Source organism: Chelonia mydas, chromosome 5 (genome assembly GCF_015237465.2).
Source record: "Chelonia mydas isolate rCheMyd1 chromosome 5, rCheMyd1.pri.v2, whole genome shotgun sequence".
NCBI classification, from domain to species: Eukaryota; Metazoa; Chordata; order Testudines; family Cheloniidae; genus Chelonia; species Chelonia mydas.
Genome location: NC_051245.2, coordinates 1826910 through 1842286, shown reverse-complemented (window position 1 = coordinate 1842286; position 15377 = coordinate 1826910). Strand labels below are relative to the sequence as shown.

At 46.9% G+C, this 15377-nt stretch overlaps 1 protein-coding gene across 3 annotated transcripts in view; it reads left to right on the top strand.

The window, feature by feature from the left end:
* Positions 1–15377, top strand: part of LOC102947737 (phospholipid-transporting ATPase ID) — a 136088-nt gene that overhangs the window by 57113 nt on the left and 63598 nt on the right. For all 3 annotated transcript variants that reach the window (XM_043547060.1, XM_037902619.2, XM_037902618.2), the window contains exon 4: positions 13103–13216. In XM_043547060.1, coding sequence (XP_043402995.1) covers positions 13103–13216 — 114 coding nt within the window. The remainder of the gene's footprint in view (positions 1–13102; positions 13217–15377) is intronic.

Here is a 15377-nt window from a genome sequence, read left to right as displayed (position 1 = left end):
TACCTAGATGAGACTTTCTGGGACACAGTTGGGTGGTCCCATCCCCAGACTGACAGCCTCAGAAAACTCAGTAATAATGCATATTGATTGGGATCATGTTACCTTAGGACAGGCTGCAGAGAGAAAATTTCTAAACACCATTAATGACTGTGTCCTGGAGTGGCCAGTCCTGGAACCCGCAGAGGCCGTTCTTGATTTAGTTCTCAGTGGAGCCCAGGATCAGGTCCAAGAGGTGAACGGAGCTGAACGGCTCGGTAATAGCGACCATAATGGAATTAAATTTGAACATCCTTGGTGGGGGAAATATCGAGAAAACCCTCCTTTCGATAGATCAATGCTACTGTGGTGGAACTGCGCAAAAATGAGGAGGCCAGTTACACAGAAATTAAAATGAACAGTCACAAGAGTGAAATGCCTGGAAGCTGCATGGAAACTTTTAAAAAACACAATAATAGAGGCTCAAATGAAATGTATACCCCAAATTAAAAAAACAGTGAGGACCAAAAAATGCCCTCCCCTCCACCCCCGGCTGAACAATAGAATAAAAGAGACAGTTAGTGACACAAAGACATCCTTTACAGATTCAAAGTCAAGTCAGATGGAGGAAAATAGAAAGGAGCATAACCTCTGGCAAGGAGCATAACCTCTGGCAAGCCAAGTGTAAAAGTATAATTAGGCAGGTTTAAAAGAATTTGAAGAGCAGCTAGCAAAAGATACAGAAGCTAACAGCAATTGTATATAAATGGATCAGAAGCAGGAAGCCTGCCAAACTGTCAGTGGGGCACCTGGACGATGGAGGTGCTGAAGGAGCACTCATGGAAGATGAGGCCATTGTGTAGAAGCTAACAGAATTCTTTGTTTTGGTCTTCACGGCTGAGGATGTGAGGGAGATTCCCGCACCTGAGCCATTCTTTTTAGGTGACAGATCTGAGGAGCTGCCCCAGATTGAGGTGTCATTAGAGGAGGTTTTGGAACAAACTGATAGATTACGCAGTAAAAGTCACCAGGCCCAGATGGTATCACCCAAGAGTTCTGAAGGTGAAATTGTGAAATTTCAGAAGTACTAGCTGTGATAGGGACCCTATTGCTTTAATCAGCCTAGCGTCCAATCAGATTCACAGTCCATTGTGGTCAATTTCATGGTCACAGGATTTTAAAAATGTCATGGTATTGTAACCATGAGGGTCCCAACCCAAAAGGGAGTTGCGGGGGGGTCACAAAGTTGTCGGGGGCTTGCGGGATTGCCACTCTCACTTCTGCGCTGCCTTCAGAGCAGCTGGGCAAGGAACCCGGAGGTGGGTGTGATCTCCCCTCGAGAGCAGCCCGTGCAGGTGAAGAGGAATCCTGTCCTGCTCCAGCCCCACTGAGACTAGCAGCTGGAGCCCAGGGCACAGTAAGAGCCCCTGGCTGGGGTACTGCCAGTCCCCTGCCAGCCAGTAGCTAGATTTCCCTGGGAAGATCTGACTGCACAGTCCGTGACCTGTTTTTCACGGCCGTGAATTTGGTACGGCCCTACAGATGACTGGTGGATAATTAATGTAATGCCAATTTTTAAAGAAGCCACCAGAGGTGATCCTAACAATTACAGACTGGTAAGCCTCACTTCAGTCCCAGGCAAACTGGTTGAAACTATAGAAAAAAACAGAATTATAAGACACAGAGATGAATATATGTTGGGGAAGAGTCAACACAACTTTTATAAAGGGAAATCATGCTTCATCAGTCTGTTAGAATTCTTTGAGGGGATCAACAAACGTGGACAAGGGGGATCCAGTGGATATAGTGTCCTTGGACTTTGAGAAAGCCTATGACAAGGTCCCTCACCAAAGGCCCTTAAGCAAAGTAAGCTGTCATGGGATAAGAGGAAGGTCCTCTCATGGATTGATAACTGGTTAGAAGATAGGAAACAAAGGGTAGGACTAAATGGTCAGTTTTCAGAATGGAGAGAGTTAAATAGTGGCATCCCCCAGGGGTCTATTCTGGGACCAGTCCTATTCAACATATTCATAAATGATTTGGAAAAAGGGCTAAACAGTGAGGTGGCAAACAGTGAGATGATATAAAACTACTCAAGATAGTTAATTCTCAGGCAGACTGCGAAGAGCGACAAAAGGGTCTCTCAAACCTCGGTGACTACCAGAGGTCGATTATGATTTACTGAGGCCGTGGCCACAAATAACATTTGGGCCCCTCACACTCTGGGGTTCTAGGAGTGTCGGACCTGGGGGGGCTATGGCCCCATGCACTTTCTAACATGGGCAAGCAGAAAACTCAGCCCCTGCTAGCGGCGCCAGTCTCTTCCCGGTGGGAGAGGGCTGAGTTGGGCCGTAGCTGCCCCCACCATGGGGCCCTGCTCCTCTTCACTTCCCCCAGGCCCGTAAGAGCCATCCAGAGAGCCTGGGCCACTGTGGGGAGCTCTGGACCCTCCACCTGTCCGAGGTGGCATGCCCCAGGGGACAAGGACATGGCCTGGGTGCTGCTCTTGGGCACCCTGGCTCCCCGCCTAGGACAGGTGGAGGGTGTGGGGCTCTCCACAGCAGCCCAGGCTCCCTGGGCAGCTCTTACCTTGACCCAGCTCCAGCTTCTGGCCTGGCTGGGGTCTCCGGGGGAAGATGAGGAGCAGGGGGTGGGACCCTGCCTGAAAGAGGAAGAGCAGGAGTGGGGCCACAGTTCTGGCGCTGGTGGCCCTCACCCCTTCTACACAGGTTCAGGCACTCCTGGGCCCCCCAAATTGGATGGGGCCCCATGGACCTGTGCGTTAATCCACCATTGGTGATGGCAACGAAATGGCGGATGAAATTCAGGGTTGATAAATGTAAAGGAATGCACATTGTAAAACATAATTCCAACTATACCTATGAAATGACAGGGTCTAAATTAGTTGTTACCACTAAAGAAAGAGATCTTGGAATCACTGTGGACAGTTCTCTGAAAACATCCACTCAGTGTGCAGCATTAGTCAAAAAAAGCTAACTGGATATTAGGAACAATTAGGGAAGTGCTAGATAATAAGACAAAAAATATCACAATGCCTCTATATAAATCCGTGCTATGCCCACACCTTGAATACTGCATGCAGTTCTGGGTTCTGGGCAGCCCATCTTTAAAAAAAGATATATTTGAGTTGGAATAAATAAAGAGAAGGGCAATAGGAATGATTAGGGGATTGAACAACTTCATATGAGGAGAGATTAATAAGAATGGGACAGTTCAGCTGGGAAAAGAGGTGACTAAGGGGGATATGAGAGAGGTCTGTAAAATCATGACTGATGTGGAGAAGGTGAATAAGCAAGTGTTATGTTACCCTTCATGTAACATAAGAACCCAGCATCACCTAATGAAATGAATAGGCAGCAGGTTTAAAACAAACAAAAGGAAGTATTTCTTCACACAGCATACAGTCAACCTGTGGAACTCCTTGCTAGGGGATGTTGTGAAGGGCAAAACTATAACTGGGCTCAAAAAAGAACTAGATCAGTTCCTGGAGGATAGGTCCATCAATGGCTATTAGCTAAGACGGTCAGGGACACAACCCCATGTCTTGAGTGTCCCCATATCTCTGACTGCCAGAAGCTGGGACTGGATGACAGGGGATGGATCACTCGATAAATTGCCCTGTTTTGTTCATTCCCTCTGAAGCACCTGGCACTGGCCACTGTTGGAAGACAGGATACTGGGTAGATGGACTCTTGGTCTGACCCAGCGTGGCCATTGTTCTGCTTTTATGTGCTGTAGGGACTATCCTGCATTGGCTGCTGGGACGTGGGCTGGAGGATCTGGCAGGTCTCTTCCGTCTCTCTGTGTAAATGGTGATGGTACCCACTGGAGGGGAGACAACAACTTCCTTTTTATCCAGATAGCATAGTGCCCCTTACCCACACCCTGGAAGGAAGTCCTAATGTTACCAACAGCAGGGAGGCCTTTTGCTGCTGTACAGGGGTGGGGGTTCCTGCAAACAAAGGTAGTACCATTTAGAGTGAATGGGCTGGCTCTGGGCATGGCTGAGCGTGGCAGTGGTTTGTGGGATTCGTTGCAAAGACACAGGTTCATCATGAGACTTGGGCCCCCAAAGTTGCCCAGGCCTGACATCTCTTTGGCCTTATGCTGCACAATGAGAGATCAGTGGCTTGAAATAACTAAAGCAAACCAAATTGTGTGCCGTGTCAACTGCAGAATTAAAAACAAACAGACATGCTTTATCCTGGCACCAACTAGGGGAACCGTAATGCCACGTATGATCCCACCCTAGTTAGAAATCAAGGTGATGACTTGAGGTAGAAAGTAGCCTGAATGAAACAGACTTCAGGGACCCTTAGCATGGGAGTTAAAGATAGAGAAATTTGTCTCTCGTCTGCAGAAGGAAAGGGTCAGATCCCAATGCCGTGTTTACTCAGTTCTCACATGGGCCAATTCCCATTGACAGCAGAAAGGGTTTTTCCCGCATAAGGATTGAGTGAAAATGAAATGACGAGCTCAGGGCTTGATCCAGTGAGATTCAAGAGACTTTATTAAGGTTCATTTTGGAGGCAGCTTAGTCCCGCTGCCACTTTCCTGGTACAATGTCAGTGTGGATTCCTCCAGGGTGGACCTCCCCACCCCACACACCCCCTTTGAGCACCAGCTGATGGGCCTGTCTCATGATTGTTGTGACTTGGTTGTACAGAGCGCGTGGAGGAGGAAATCTGCTTTGCAGGATTTTAGTGTTTGCTCTGACTCAGATTCTCCTTCCAGTTCTCCGGCTTCACTTTGGAATTCAGCACAGCTGTGTGGAGACGTCACTGGGGGCTGCAAAAACAGCTCGGAAATTGGGTATCCAAGAACTGGAAAGGAAATGCAGGGCCCCTGAGGCAAAGGCAGATTTCAGCTTGGGTCAGGAACTGATTCTAATGTCAGATCAGTAACGAACATGGAGCCCTCAATGTACACCCCGTAGCCAGTGTCTGTCCATCTGTCCCTCTGGAATCTGGGCTCTGTTTTTGTATTTCCACATCTCCTGATAAGGCCTCTAGAGAAGTCCGAGGGAGCCTTGTAACTGCCTGTGATAAGTACATGTGGCACTGGGCCCGAGCCGCAGCTGGGGTGTCTCATCTCTGTGCACTGCTGTGGGAAGGAGGAGCAGAGCCAGCACTCTCAGGACGCTAACACTGCTTCCTGTGCCTCTGCGCCGCGATTCCCAAATGGGTGCAAGATGGGACTTCCACATGGGCCACCCTCGGCGTGTGCAAGCCGGCCACAGCGTGTGCCCTTGGGTCCAGCACTGAGCCTGAAAATGCTGGTGAGCTATGGGCGCTGCGTCTGCGACACCCCCATCCCCGACGACTAGTCGTGGGGAAAGTGGCTGGGAAGCCAAGACTTCTGGCGCACTCTGCTCTGGAAGGGCAGGCTCTCGAGCAGTTACAGCAGAGGGCAGACATCTCTTTCCACGTCTAGGAAGGAGTCTAGTTGTCACAGCAGGAGCCTAGGAAACGGGGCACTCTTGGGATTTGTTTGTGGTGCTGGGATGGGTTGGGGGGCATGTGGCCTCATAGTTAGAACAGGTGACTGGGAGACAAGGCTCCTGCATTCTACTCCTGGCCCCATCACTGACTGACTTTGTCACCTTGGACAAGTAGCACCACTTCTGTGTGCCTCGGTTTCCCCCTCTGTAAAATTAAGATAATACTAATTCCTCTTTGGGTGATTGCATAGGTGAACTAGTGTTTGTAAAGCACATTGAGATCCGCAGGGGAAAGGCCCGATATAAATACAAAGTGTAGGCAGTACATTTTCCAAAGGATTTTCCTGGACACGCAACGTGTGATTAGAATGTAGAACTCGCTGCCATAGGATGACAGTGAAGCAAAGAATTTAGCTAAATCGAAAGAGGTTTTGGATGGTTACATTATAACAAAAATTCCCAGAGTTATAAAAGTTTATGTTAAAAGACTTTTTGAAGGGGAGATAAAACCTGCTCCTTCAGGTTTTAGGCCAATCTCTATTATGAATTAGGATGAGACCTTCATGGGGTCAGATTATCACAAATCTACCCACAGTGGGGTTTCTTGAACCTTCCTTTGACGTGTCTGATGCTGGACATTCTCAGGGGCTGGCCTAGATGGACCTTGGGTCTGTTCAGTCTGCCAGTCCTTGTATTCCTCCTAGATTCTAGTCCTCTGTGCTGTATGCAGTGTTCAATATACCCTGCTTTCAATATACACTCAGGAAAGAGATCTTGGAGTCATCGTGGATAGTTCTCTGAAGACGTCCGCGCAGCAGCAATCAAAAAAGTGAACAGGATATTAGGAATCATTAGAAAAGGGATAGGGAATAAGACGGAGAATATCTTATTGCCCTTATATAAATCCATGGTATGTCCACGTCTTGACTACTGCATACAGATGTGGTTTCCTCATCTCAAAAAAGATATACTGGCATTAGAAAAGGTTCAGAGAAGGGCAACTAAAATGATTAGGGGTTTGGAATGGGTCCTATTTGAGGAGAGATTAAAGAGACTAGGACTTTTCAGACTGGAAAAGAGGAGACTAAGGGGGGATAGGATAGAGGTCTATAAAATCATGAGTGGTGTGGAGAAAGTAAATAAGGGAAAGTTATTTACTAGTTCCCATAATATAAGAACTAGGGGACACCAAATGAAATTAATGGGCAGCAGGTTTAAAACAAATAAAAGGACGTTCTTCTTCACTCAGCGCACAGTCAACCTGTGGAACTCCTCGCCTGAGGAGGTTGTGAAGGCTAGGACTATAAAAGAGAACTGGATAAATTCATGGAGGTTAAGTCCATGAATGGCTATTCGCCAGGATGGGTAAGGAAGGGTGTCCCTAGCCTCTGTTTGTCAGAGGGTGGAGATGGATGGCAGGAGAGAGATCACTGATCATTACCTGTTAGGTTCACTCCCTCTGGGGCACCTGGCATTGGCCACGGTCGGCAGACAGGATACTGGGCTGAATGGACCTTTGGTCTGACTCAGTGCGGCTGTTCTTATGCTTTTTAGGCCCTTCTGTTTTTTTCATGCACCCTGCATTTGTGTGATCAGGGATGAACGCTCTACATGGGGGAGCCGCATCCCTTAGTCCTGGGTTACTGTAGCTAAAAGAAAAACAGTGAAATTAGCGTCCAACAATTTGGCAGTGTGGCCCCTGGAAGGCTACCGTGGCAATGCAGCTGCGTTGATGCCCATGCGTTGCGGGGAGCAGGGAGCCTGCCAGGCATGCGGCAGCACCTAGCTGCATGTCGGCTACAGCTCTAGCAGAGTTGCTATTTAGACACAGTTTTCCAAATGTTATAACGCCGGGGTCGGCAACCTAGGGCACGCGTGCCAAAGGCGGCACGCAAGCCGATTTTTAGTGGCACGCTGCTGCCTGCCAGGTCCCAGCCACTGGCCCCGCTCAGCCCGCTGCCGAACCCAGGCCAGGACCCCGGCAGGCAGCAGTGTGCCATTAAAAATCCTGCCCGCCCCAGCCCCCTTTTCGCTGATTAGCCTTGGAGGGATTCTGAACTGCATGGGCCAGTTCATCACAGAAACAAAGACAAAAGCCCTGCATTGAAAGTATGTGATCAAAGGACCACAGACCAACAGCCTTCTCAGCCTCAGTGTGGCAGCCATGATGGGCCTAGTGAGAAAGGTGGAAGAACTCGATGGGATATTTGGTGATATTGGCATTTTGAAAAGAGATCCAGTACAAATCACCTTCTAGGACAATGCCTAACCATACAGCCAGTGTACATACACCTCGCAGGATTCCGATCCCATTTCTTCATAGAGTGGAGACCGAGTTAAAGAACATGGAGCAGATTGGCGTAACTGAGAAAATCTGAGCCAACAGCAATGTGTGCCCCAGTGGTACCAGTTACAAAGAAAAATGGAAAAATATGAATCTGTGTGGATCTTAAAAGACTTAATGAAGCAATTGTGGGAGAAAAATATCTCCTCCCAACACTGCACGGCTTCCTCCCCAAGGTGAAAGGAACTACAGTATTCTCCAAGCTGGATGCCTCGAGCAGATTCTGGCAAATTCTTTTAACCAAAGAAAGTGCTAAATTGACTATATTTATGACACCCTTTGGGAAGTTTTGCTTGTGAAGATCATCTTTTGGGAGGACCACTGCATCTGAAATTTTCCAGAGAAGGATGGCAGAACTGTTAACAAACACAAATGGAGATGTAGTTTTTGTGGGCAGCATTTTGATATATGGATCTTTGATGGAAGAACACAACAAAACCTTCAATGAAGCCCTAAGCCCAATCAGCCAGTCTGGACTGAAGCTACACAAGGAAAAATGTGTTTTCCACCTACCCCAAATTGAGTTTCTGGGACAGACAGTAAACAGATAGATTCAGTCCTAGCCTTGAGAAAGTAAAAGCAATTTGAGAATTGAATGCATCAACTAACGTACCAGAACTGAGCCATATACTGGGGGTGGTAAATTACTGTGGTCGATACCTACAAGACCGTTCTACACAGACAAAACCACTGCATGAACTGTTAAAGTCCAACACACTTTGACTCTGGGGGCCAAATCAATAAATTGCCTTAAAAAGGTAAAAGAAATGATCTCAACAGCTCCTGTTCTCAACTACTACGATGTGAACAAACCCACAATGGTTGGTGCAGATGCAAGCAGGTGTGGCGTCTTGTTCCAACAACGAGGCTCAGAGTGGAATCCAGTTGCATTTTGCTCTTACTCACTCAAAGAAGCAGAAAAACAATATGCACAGATTGAGAAGGAATGCCTGGCAAGAGTATGGACATGTGAGAACTTTTACAGATATCTGTGCATGGACAGGATTCATTTACACTGTTAACAGACCATAAATCACTTGTAACCCTCATTAACGGAGAAGACCTGAACCAAGCACTGCTGAGATGCCAGCATCCATTGCTAAGGTTAATATGATTTAACCCAATTGCTCCATATGTTCCTGGGAACAATCTGGCAGTAGCAGACACTCTGTCACAGAGCCCATCATCGCGCACTCTGTGAGCTCGAAGATGATGTAAAGGCATTTGTGGAGGCTGTGGACGCATGCAGACCAATGTCAGAAAAGAGACTACTCCAGTTACAAAAAGCAACCTTGACAGACACACAACTTCAGGAAATTCTAAGTTACACTGGGGCGGCTGGCCCAAGTAGCTCCAGGATAATAAGGAAGTGACAATAGACTCCTTTGCAGAGCATGGACAATCAAGTGAATCAAATGGACTCACGATTAAAGGCATTAGCATTGTTATTCCAAATGAAATGAAAGAGGAAATCCTAAACCTCATCCATGAAGGACAGTGAGGATTACCTAAATGCCGTGAACAGGCCAACCAGTCAGTGTGATGGTCGAGCATCAACAAGGCCATAAAGAATAAAGTATCCACATGTGAACATTGCAGAATTAACAGACCAACACAATACGAAGAACCTTTAGTAACAACACCGCTACCTGACAGAGCTCGGGAAACCATCCCTCAGCAGAGCCCAGGGTGCCACGAGGCACCGGGTGGTGGATCTGTTTATTTAAATTGCCTAATAACAAGTAAATTCTTAATTGCAGCAATAACACACATAACTGATCATGCAAATCAAGGTTCACTCTGTCCATTCCGGGGCAGCCAGTGAGACCAGATATTTATTCCTTCGTGTCCTAAGTCTGATGCACGGTTCTCCTGTGTACCAAAGGGTGATGTGCAATAAACAATGTATTGATCATGAACCAGCTTGCAAAAAAATCCCAGATGGGAACATTCTTTCAGGCCAGCATTTGGCGCCTGCCACGTGACCTGGGTGTTTAGTTTCCTGAAGCTACTAGGAAATGGAATGAAAGGCTCTGGTTCACTTGCGGTTTTCTTGGCATAATTTATAAACAGGACTAGAATGCAGGAATTGAAAGAAACCACTCCTGCTCACTTCTCATCTCGCCTCTGACATTTCTGGTGCCAAATCCATTTTAATTTAATTTGAGTATCTTCAAAGCAGATTTTCCCGTAATGTACATGATTCCCACTAAAGGCTGCTGACAGCTGAAGCCAGTTCCTAGTTCTCAATACTGTCCTCTTGAGTTTGGGGTCCCTACTGTCTCCTTTGTAGGTGGAAGTGACTGTCAATGATATTGGCCAGATGTGTGGGTAAGGGACCTCTCTAGAGGCTGATGTGAATGCCTGAGGAAAGATGCTTCCGTGGTGAAGACTCAGGACTGGCACTCAAAATAACGTATTCCCAGCTCTGCCACAGCCTCACTGTGTGACCGCGGGGGGGTCGTTTAACCTCGGTGTGTGATGGGGATGATGTTATTCCATTACTTCAGGCCCTGCAATGTGGAGGGAGCCCATTTATGCACATAACCTAGAAATCACGTGCTTTGAATTAACGAGCCAGCCTTAACAGTAGCCTAAAAATGGTAACATTCTGATCTTGTGATGGGAAACATGAATCCACATCGTGCCACGCCCACAGACAGCTGTCTGATGGCAAGAGACATACAGCGTTGTTTAAAGAAAACAAAAAGATAAACATTTCTCCAACTTCGTGGAGTGCAGCCATGAGTCGCTGACTGGGAGACGTGTGCCTGGATTTCCGTGAAGGAAGGGTTTCATCTCTGCTCTGCTCGAGCACTTTAGATTGGCTTGTCCAATAGGATGGAAAATCGAGCTCATGCAGAAGAGAGTTGCTCCTGTTTTTGTGTCTGGACATAGAGAAGAGTTAAGAGAGCCTCTGAAATGGCGTTATCCACAACCACACCAGTGTGGTGACCCTGGCCCCCTGCCATGCCGATAGACGCTTCCCAAGGTGATGGCGTGTGCACAGGAGAGGGACTGGATTAGTGAGCGGATTAACAGTGCCCACTGGTTTACCTTAGAAACAGCGATGCGATAAGGAGCTCTATGCCACCAATTAAAATGCATCCCTGCTTGGCATGGTCTAAAAGCTGATTCTGTGCAACATCTGTTCAATTGCCTGACTGGTGGAGCTGGAACACCTTCTAGCAGAGAGATGTGCACATCACAGCAACCATTACTGGCCCCCTTGCTGGCTTCTCCGCTGAGAATCCAAGGTCTGAATGGGCCATGGAGACATCCTTAGAGGGGACCTCTCCAGAGCAGGGTTCCGATGCCTTGGAGTGACCTTGAGTTCATGCTGCTGGTACTAACCCTGTTTGAGAAGACTTCAGTCTCCAGGACTCAGACACTTTTAACCAAGAAAAAAATCACATGAAAAGAAAATCCAGTGCACCCTTTAAACCATAGCAAGGGGGGAAGTCACTGTACTTCTGCTTGAAAGCCTATTTTGTAAAGTGTTTCCCCAGACCAAGGAAACCACTTCTGGGCCTTCTTGCCCCTCCCTATCCCCAGTTGTTGAGTCTTCTCTCACACCCATTGGCTCCATCTCACTGGCCTTTCCCAGTGTGTCTGTTCATGCTTCGATAGATGATAGCCACTACCTGGTGTTCTGACTCATCACCTGAATGTGGTCCACCAACACCCTCACACACAGCATGTCGGACTGTCTTCTTTAAAAGAACACCTGCACTAGGATAAAGTTCACTGGGGAGATGCCGTGCATGCGGGCCTGGGCTCTCTAACTGGTAGGGCCCAGACAATGGGGAGCTGATTGATCTTCTCCATCTCAGTGAGATAACACCTGACCTATGGAAACAATGACAGATGTTGTTTTGGTTACCACACTCCCTGGCTGCCCAGCAAGGTGCAGGCTGCACTGACAGCTGGCACTATGTAGCTTAGTGTGGTTACAAAGCAGAGACAGATCTCACCTGGAATACCTCAAACTTTGGGGAAGTTCATCTCTGGATCCCAACTTCATGGGCTGGGCTGGGATTTTATCAGAGCACTGGATCAGAACTCCCTGAAGCTTTGAGGAAATTCAAACCCAGGTCTGTATTAAGTAGCTTGGGCCGTTCTCTAGTTTGAAGAGGTTAGAGGTAGGAATGGCTATTGTATGGACGGCCTGTAATTAAAAGAGAGAAGATGGAAATGGGAAATGTGACCCCAGGGCAATAACAATTGTGAGTCGCCAAGAGAACACTCTTGCTGTATTCGTGGATGGCTGCTGAGATACATATTCAGAACCATCTTTGTAGATGCATCAGATCCAGTAGCTTTTTCAGATCCTCAATTTACGAGCTGTTTAAGCAGCTAATGAAATGGAGCTTGGTAAAACCTGCAGGGCCCTGTTATGGTAAACTAAGAAGTCCAGATACCACTGTATGAAATAAATGTGCAAAGTCGGAATGAATGTTGTGTTGGTGTCTGCATCAGCATGTCACTAGCAAGTGACTCAATGGACAGGTCTTGTGCAGTGCCCCAGGGACTTCTGAGCTTGTTAGTGACCTTATGCTACAAAGCCTGGCAACCTTCAGATCATTTGGCTTTTTCCAGTTCTGCATTACCCCTACCCTGGCCTTGCATTGCCCTTTCACTCTGCCAACAGTGCCAGTCTCCTTCCCCTGGTAACATGTCACTGCGGCCCCCTCCCATGGCACCTGAGCATGAAACTCTCTCATTGAGCGAAATTACAAGGCCCTCTCCTCATTCAGATCCCTTCTAAAGACTCACTCCTGCCATGATGCCTAGAAGGGATCCAGCTGACCTATGCTGACAAATCTGAGGATAATTATGGATAGTTTATAGAGTTTCTGTATTTTTAACACTGCATTAACCCTATATTGCTATGAGATGGCCAAATGCCTTGAACACACTACCCCACAGTTGTACTCCTGCCTCCCTTTCAATGTCTGCCTCCCAGCCTGCTGTCTGTCTGTCTGTCTGTCTACATTTGGAGCCCCACAGGGTAGCAGCCGATCCCTGTTTGCTGGTTGGAAAGCAGCTAGCATATTGTGGATGCTACCAGAAACAAACAAAAACCAGTAAAATCTTCTCTGTGTGCCAGTTACAAAGAGCATAAAAATGTGTCTCCCATAATACAGGAAAGTGTGTGTGTGTGTGTGTTTGTGTGAGTTGGGGAAAAGGAAATGTTTTTGAGTGGCTGCTGTGAACAATGTTATTGCTAAATTTAAACCCGTAAAACCCTGCTGAACTGGGTTGTGCTGCAATTTCTTTTCCTGTTTTGCCACCCATTTGTTTGCTTTTTGTTTCCACAGAACAATTCAATTAAAACATCGAAATACAATTTCTTCACTTTCCTGCCTCTCAACCTGTTTGAGCAGTTTCAGCGAATCGCCAATGCTTATTTTTTGTTCCTGCTGATTCTGCAGGTATGAATTCATTCTCCTTTTTACCAGACTGTCTGGCCTCTTCCCAATGCCTGGCTGTGGGTTGACTTGGACTAAAGCAAGTCAACCCACAGCCCAAGCAACTGTGCCCATAATGTGAATTAGCATCTTATTAAAACCCAAAAGCAGAGACATAAAACAGGGCAAGAAAGGAAACTTGTCCTGACGAGGTCTGGCAAACGTGGTACAGTTCCTCTCCGGCGGGAGTGCCTGTTAGACATGCTGGCTTGATCCCAGGGAAGAGAAGATTTTGTTAATGTTGAAAAGACGTTGTGCCCATTTTTCGTCTCCTGTTCTACAGGTCAGTGTTGCCAACTGCTCTTGGGTTCCCTCGGATGGTTTCCCCCTGCAGCACCTAGTGAAACCCGTCCTTATCAATCTTATTAAAAGACAAACTGCTGGTATCTACCAACTTCATCACCGGAGAGCCTGGGAGAGAGCTGACTTTGCAAACACTAACATTTTCATGAGACTGGGGGTGTTACAGCAAGGAGCTTGCAGTTAACTTGCACAAAACGGAGCAGATTGCTCTCTGTACTCAGAGCAGGGGGTGGAACTGCATGCTGGGGCACGTAGGCTTTAATAAAGGAGGTGGTAGCAGAAGGCACCAGCACAGAACTCTAAGGCTCATACGGGTCCCTGGGCTGAAGTTTGCCCATTCCCGATAGTAATGTGTCTCTGCCCTAAAACTGAGCATATCTCACCAGCTTATATCAGCGTCTCTGCACCTTTGTACTTTGCTCAAACAATGATAAAAGGCATGTGCTTTGTCATTTCTAAACCATGTCTCTTAACCCTGCTATCAAAGAGCGTGGCCCTCATGGAGGACTGATTCTAAGGCACGTTTGATGTTTTTAGTTTGTCTTTTTAGACTCATCCAAGCACAAACAAGCCTGGCACATTATCTTGTTAGAATCACCTTTGCCATGCTCAGACAACTCAGAAATGACTGAACAGAATTTTACTAAACTTAAATCCCTCCTGTAACAATGCTGGCTTTGGTGGGACCCAACTGAGAGTACCAATTCAGGACAAGTTGCTCAGAGCAGGGCAGTTACAGCCCAAGGCTGGGGTTTCTCCCCTTCTAAGGCACACCAAACCAGCCAAACAGAGAGGACTTTGGTTTTACCCCACTGGCTAACCATAAGTCACATAAGCAATTCCCTTAGACACTCCAGTTTCCCACTTGTTATGGGGACAAATGGTTATGAAAACCAACACCCCAGTAAAAGAACAAAGGTTCTCTCGATCCCAAAGGACCAAGCCCCAAACCCAGGTCAATATACAAATCAGATCTTACCCACAAATCACGCTGTTGCCAATCCTTTAGAATCTAAAATCTAAAGGATTATTCATAAAAGGAAAAAGATAGAGATGAGAGCTAGAATATAGATGAGAGCTAGAATTGGTTCAATGGAATCAATGACATACAGTAACGGCAAAGTTCTTGGTTCAGGCTTGTAGCAGGGATGGAATAAACTTCTGGTTCAAATCAAGTCTCTGGAGAACATCCCCAGCTGGGATGGGTCATTCAGTCCTTTGTTCGGAGCTTCAGTTTGTAGTAAGGTTCCTCCAGAGGTCAGAAGCAGGATTGAAGACAAGATGGAGGGGTTTTCAGGGCCTTTTATATTCTCTGCCCGTGGAAGGACCCCTCTTTGTTCTTACTGTGGAAAATCACAGCAGCAAGGTGGAGCTTGGAGTCACATGGGCAAGTCACATGACTCAGTTTGCAGGCCATTGTTTACGTGTTAGTTTGAACATTCCCAGGAAAGCTCAGATGTGGATTGGCGTCTCCCAAAGTTCATTGTCCGTTAAGTATATCTTGATTGGGCACTTACTGAGAATAGTCCTTTCTCAAGAAGCTGACCAAATGCTTCACTGAGGCTACTTAGAATCAAAACACATTAAGATACAAGTACATTGCCCATATTCATACCCTCAACTACAAAATGATACACACATACAGACAGCATCATCCTAACCAGCACAGCGTGACCGTTTTATAGACACCTCCCATGACAACCTTTGTACAATATTTGCTGCAAATATATAACAGAGGTTGCAACAATGATCTATACGGTCATAGATTATGTCAATAACGTCACACCTCCCCTATGTGCTGAGAGCAAACCTGGGAAATTTC